The following is a 6000-nucleotide window of genomic DNA, read 5'->3' as shown; positions in this document are numbered from 1 at the left end:
ATGTTCCAGCTATTTTCAAGTTCAAGGTATATGTGAATATATAGGAACTTCTGATCCAAGCGCCATTGAGATGGACATATTTGACAATCAGTATATTCCTAATGCCACTAGTGTAAAATTGGTCTGATTGAAATCTAGGGTCATTTGGGAATGCATTACTGAAGCCTGTCAGCCACTTAATATTTCAGATGCTATATACACATATATATATATATATATATATATATATATATATATATATATATATATATATATATATAATATATATATATATATATATATATATATATATTAGATCCTGATCTCAAGCACTTAATACTTCATATGCTATATTTACTAGATCCTGATCTCAAGAAGTTAAATAAAATTTATGATGGTTATTTTGATAAGGTATGTCCCTAGAAAGGTCATCAAATTCAGGACAAATGTAGATGAGCTTACTATGACAAACAGACCAAATTCAACACATGGGCATGAAATCATTCACATGAAAATAACACCATTTTTGTTGATTCTTGCCATGCTGCAAATAGAATTTAGCATGCAGCAGAGAGATATTACAATATAATTTGCACTTTGCTCTGGGGATGTTAATAAAATTATGGATGATTTTAATAGCTGGGGTGGAAAAGATCCTGATGGTTTCTTCCCTTTGTTTTCAACAAAATTTTCTTGTGTGTTACCTCTAAAGATTAATAGATTCTATAGATTTTTATGCAGACATATTATCTTAAGAGGATGAGTACAATTTCAGTAATACAGTGCTTGTTCCAAAGAATGGCATATCTGCAGACTGACGTAACTACGTACAGGCCAATTTCTATTCTCCCTGTGCTCTCCAAAGTTGGTGAAAATCTTATTCTTAAGTCACTATATAAGTTAGTGGAAACTATAGGATTGTTAGTTGACAGTCAATATACATATAGGAAGCAGTTAGGTACCTGTGAAGCTCTTTTTGACATGTAATTTGCAAGAGAACCTTAACAAGGGTTTTGAGTGCAGAATAATTTAAACAGATTTTAGTGCTGCTTTTGATTTTGTATATCACACAGCACTTACTTATAAACTTCATAATCTTACTGAATATGTTTAGGATTACTTCAAGATTTCCTTACAGGTAGGTAGCAGTGAGTTGTTGTTCATGGGATCTTTAGTGAGTTGTTGTTCATGGGATCTTTAGTGAACTCAAAACTATTGCATCTGGAGTTACACAGGGTAGTGTTCTTGGTCCACTGTTATTTTCAGTGCATACAAGTGATGTGGTTGCTGGCATGGATTACAAGATTGTTCGGTATGCCAATGATGCAACACTTGTGGGTCTAATCAAAGTCTCCACTTCTGAGAAATGAAGCTGTCCTCAGCCTAAATCGGGAAATGGACTAGATCAGTGAATGGTGTAGTCAGTGGGGTATGAGGCTGAACTCCAGTAAAATAGAGACACTATTGATTAGCAGATCTCATACAGATTTTCCACTCCATTGTCGCCTTCAAGCGGATGGGTCTTTGCTGAATGAGTCTGAAGCTTTAACCATTCTAAGTGTAACTTTTGACTCATCTTACTTTTGAGAAACATCTAATGAAAATGTTAGCAAATGCTGCATGACAGTTAGGTATTGTGCTAAGGCCTCACATAATTATAACAGATAAAATCAATGCAACCTGTTTTAACAGGGATCTTTCGCATTCACAATTGATCCCTGATCCCCTTTTTCTGCCAAGAGAAACCAGATTCTGTGAATAGCAGCACTAATATGCAGTAAATGTCTCACTGTTCAATTTCTCAGTTCAAGAGGTCCTTTATTTCTCACAACATTGGAGACAGCATCCCAAAGGATGTTGTGCAATTGGAACTTGGTTCAAGCGAAGATGCAATGCATTACTACCATAATACAATTCAACTTTTATTTTAATATTGTACTTGCATTTCTATTTATTTATTAATCTATTAATTTATCTGTTTTTCTAATACCAGATCTCCTCTTTCTGTATTTCTGACTAGCCTCAGTTACTTCTTGTGAATGAACATCATGTTCTTTGGAAGCTTAAATTTCAAGTAAATGGCCACCGTGGGCTTGCTCCAAAAAAATGGGGTTCATCTTCTGACTAATAATAGTAATAACAATACATACTGCCAATGTTCTTAGTACAGCATGTATAGCAAATGTAATTACAGGCAGTTGCCAGATTATGTCGGTCTTGGCTCATATTATTCTGAGCTTACGTCACTTTCCAAATATATTCATAACAAAATTTGTTCCAGGTTAAAGTGAATGTTCCCAGGTTATGTCATTTGTCTTGCAGCGCTGTAAATGACAGAATGCAGGCCTCACCAGAAGCATGGTAAATCAATTAGGACAACCAAAGGATTAAATGTCAGGTTTTCATCCCTCTACATATTTCTCATTCTGAGCAATAACTTAATATGGTGTTCTGACTTACGTAGTTTTCCTGCTTACATCGTGCTTCAGGAATGGAATCCCCGACGTAACGCCCAAGGACTGCCTGCACTATTGGTTTGATTTATTGCATCTAACCAATATTCCAAAATTAAACAAGGCTACTTTTATTTTTTTTTAAATTATGCACTATATTGGACTGCACTACTGTATATGAATGCCTACTGCAAAGAAACTTGGCAGTATATGTCTTTTATCGTGGAACAGTTGTATTTTCATAAGTACATCTCATGCTCCTTTAAACAGGGCACAACAGTGCTGCAATAATTTCTACATATCCCCAAGGGAAATGCAACTAAAAGTTTATAAATTTTCTTTCTTGGTTTTATTCATTCAATCAACCTCTAAAATCTTACAGCCAGCAAGTGTCTTGATGATGTTGATGGAACTACAGTATTCTAGTCATAGTAGTAAAGGCTTCTGTTTGTGGACATACAGCTCTCTTTCAAGTCTCAAGATATTGCCATGACTGCCAACCTTCAGATGCTTCCACAGGACACTAGACCTTCTTAACCTTCACACTTATAGGCTATCTGTAGTGAGGTCTCAATACAAGCTTTGAAGTTTGTTAACTATAGGTCTTTACTTATTTCAATACTGTAGTATTGATTTGTAATTCTTGTCGCTCAGTTCTAACTTTTTCAAGGGTCCTCATATTCTGGGACTGTTTGGGTTGTAGACTTATGTTCTTCCTGGCATTTTTCAATATAATAAAAAAATTTAGATATACTAAGTAAAGAAATAAAATCTGACAAACAACTACACGATAGGATGGTAATGTGTTTGTAGAATGAATGCACTTGAGAGGGCATGCAGTGGAATTGGAACTGGTGATGGTACAACGTGAATAAAAAAAGAAAAATTTTAGAGATTGCTAGAGAAAAGCATAAGGACTACATTCTTTTAATTAATGGTCCCCATTTATGGATTAATTAATTAATCTTTAATTAATCTTGTCTCCATTAAGATTATCTATATGGTTCCAAAAGATGATAAAATGAAACATATAAACAAAGTTACAATGAACCAACTTCCTAAATGTCTGCATATCTTATAGAAATCACATTCCTCTAACATTCTGGAAATTTTTTTGTTCCAAAAACTAAAGTTCATTACATTTACCTCTACTGGAAAAAGCAATGAGTAACTGCAGTGATGAGGTGTATAATAAAATGGTACGACTCGAAAGTTAGGTTCTCCACAATGTTGAATACGTGATCCAAATTCGTCCATAATATACCATACTGGAAGGCTTTCCTCTGGAGTATTTCCCACTGAAAATGAGTTATACAGTTATTACACATAATTGACAAAATTGACTTTCTTAGCAAACCCATTCCCTATAAATAGCAAATTTCATTGCCCACTAAATTCCCAGACACTTTGATCTTTTTAACACATAAAAGACTGGTGCCAACCAGTAGCCAGGCACATGCACCTATGGCCCCAAGTCACCCAAGAGCCGAGTGCCTCACTTCTTGTAGTTTAACCAGTTAGTTGCATACAATTACTGGAATTGGGAGGCAGAAACTTTGATAACTATATAAGTAGTGGATTTGTTATGGTGAAGTTTTGTTTGATAATATGTGACTTGTTTCAGCATGGCACTAACATAAGCAAGAAACTGTTAAAGTGAATTAAATACTTTATGTTGTCTTAGGAATTTCATAGGTTAAGACTAAAAGATTGAAAATACCTGTCCATTTTGTAAACTGTACAGGCAAATAATCCAGAAATTCTATGTATTGAAGGGTGCCCTAGTGAATGATGATGGCAAAAATAAGCTGAAGAGGAGGATGCTGTAACTACCTGTAAGTTACACACCCATGCTAAAAACTTGAACGAGATGTTTGGTACCTCCATTAGAACAAAATTAATATTATCAACATTCATCTGTAAACTTAAAGTATCGTGAACCATGATTTCACAGACAAGCACCTTATTCTGTGCTGTTTTGCTGTTGTAACATTAGCGTGTGCCCTTCCAGTATCATGCCTGTGCCTCTATAGAATAGTATTCTGTATATGATGTGTTATTTAATCCTCGTACGCTAAAGGGTTATAATAAAAATCGTCTCCCGTATGCCGAGGGGGTCTCGGAGTGAGCGCCGAAGCAGAAAAAATATTTTTTTCAAAAAATCACAGCGCGCTTAGTTTTCAAGATTAAGAGTTCATTTTTGGCTCCTTTTTTTGCCATTGCCTGAAGTTTAGTATGCAACCATCAGAAATGAAAAAAAATATCATTATCATATAGTATAAATAATGCTATATATGATAGCGCAAAAAAAAATTTCATATATAATTGTATTCAAATCGCGCTGTGAGCAAAACGGTTAAAGCTAACAAGTTGATTTTTATTTTGTTGTATTGTACACTAAATTGCGATCATTTTGGAATATAACACATTGTAAAACGATCAAAGCAACACAGAAAATATTATCACAAAATGATGCATGAATTCGTAATGCGTGGACGTAAAATGATATTGTTAAGATACAATAAAGTTTGTTCATACTTACCTGGCAGATATATATATTTTAAGTACCCACCCACCTCCCCTCAGGAGACAGTGGAGATAGAAATCTGATAGAAAATGGGAATGGTTCCTGATACCCGCCTCCCAGCGGCGGGAATGGGTACTAACCACCCTACTCCCACTACGTATGTCGTAAGTTTTTAGAAATTCTGTCGGACTTCAGAGAATACAGCTATATATATATCTGCCAGGTAAGTATGAACAAACTTTATTGTATCTTAACAATATCATTTTGTTCATGAAACTTACCTGTCAGATATATATATAGCTGAATCCCACCTTTGGCGGTGGGAGAGACAGAAAAAGGATTTTAGGAAACATATAAATGTAGATGATTGACATCTTGGTTCCTTACCTGTTAGCATAGCTGACTTCGTGATTACTGCCACCCAAGCCTGCATCTGCTTCACTAGAGTTACCAACAAGGTAGAGACCTGTGTAGTTGGTGCGCTCTAGATGATCTGTCAACGGGGACGAGACCACAATGTGACTAGACCATGACCATACTTCTGAGGACAACGAGGTAAAAACCACCACCTAAGTAGCCTAACCAAATACTCCCATATACAAAAGGCTAAAAGAAGGGACGACCGCATTCGGCGGCCGACCCTACAACCATAAACATTACAATCATTAAAAAAACTCACCTACCCTTTTCTATGGGAAAGGATGAGTGCTACCTCCTGCCCCCAAGATAGTGTCTGCGGCGACGTATGGTCCAAGAGAGTAACAGTTTTCATATGTCGTTCTGACCTCCCGTAAATAGTGCGAGGCGAACACCGAGTTACTTCTCCAAAAAGTGGCACTTAAAATATCTTTGAGAGCCATATTTTTCTGAAAGGCTATAGAAGTCATAATAGCCCTTACTTCGTGAGCGTTAACTTTTAAGAGTTTAAAGTCACTGTCTTTACAATTAGAGTGCGCCTCCTTAATGGTGTTCCTTAAAAAGAATGCCAGTGCATTCTTGGACATGGGCATATTAGGTCTCTTGACCGAACACCATAAGTTC

General features: G+C 35.9%; 1 protein-coding gene across 1 annotated transcript in view; it reads right to left on the bottom strand.

Annotated features, from left to right (window-relative positions):
- Window positions 1-6000, bottom strand: part of LOC135205405 (tubulin--tyrosine ligase-like protein 12) — a gene marked incomplete in the record, with an annotated part of 315120 nt that overhangs the window by 162706 nt on the left and 146414 nt on the right. Inside the window, 1 exon segment of the mRNA XM_064235914.1 lies at window positions 3579-3730. Coding sequence (XP_064091984.1) covers window positions 3579-3730 — 152 coding nt within the window.

This window comes from Macrobrachium nipponense, chromosome 11 (assembly GCF_015104395.2).
Source record: "Macrobrachium nipponense isolate FS-2020 chromosome 11, ASM1510439v2, whole genome shotgun sequence".
Taxonomy (NCBI): domain Eukaryota; kingdom Metazoa; phylum Arthropoda; class Malacostraca; order Decapoda; family Palaemonidae; genus Macrobrachium; species Macrobrachium nipponense.
This window is presented reverse-complemented; position numbering and strand designations above follow the sequence as displayed.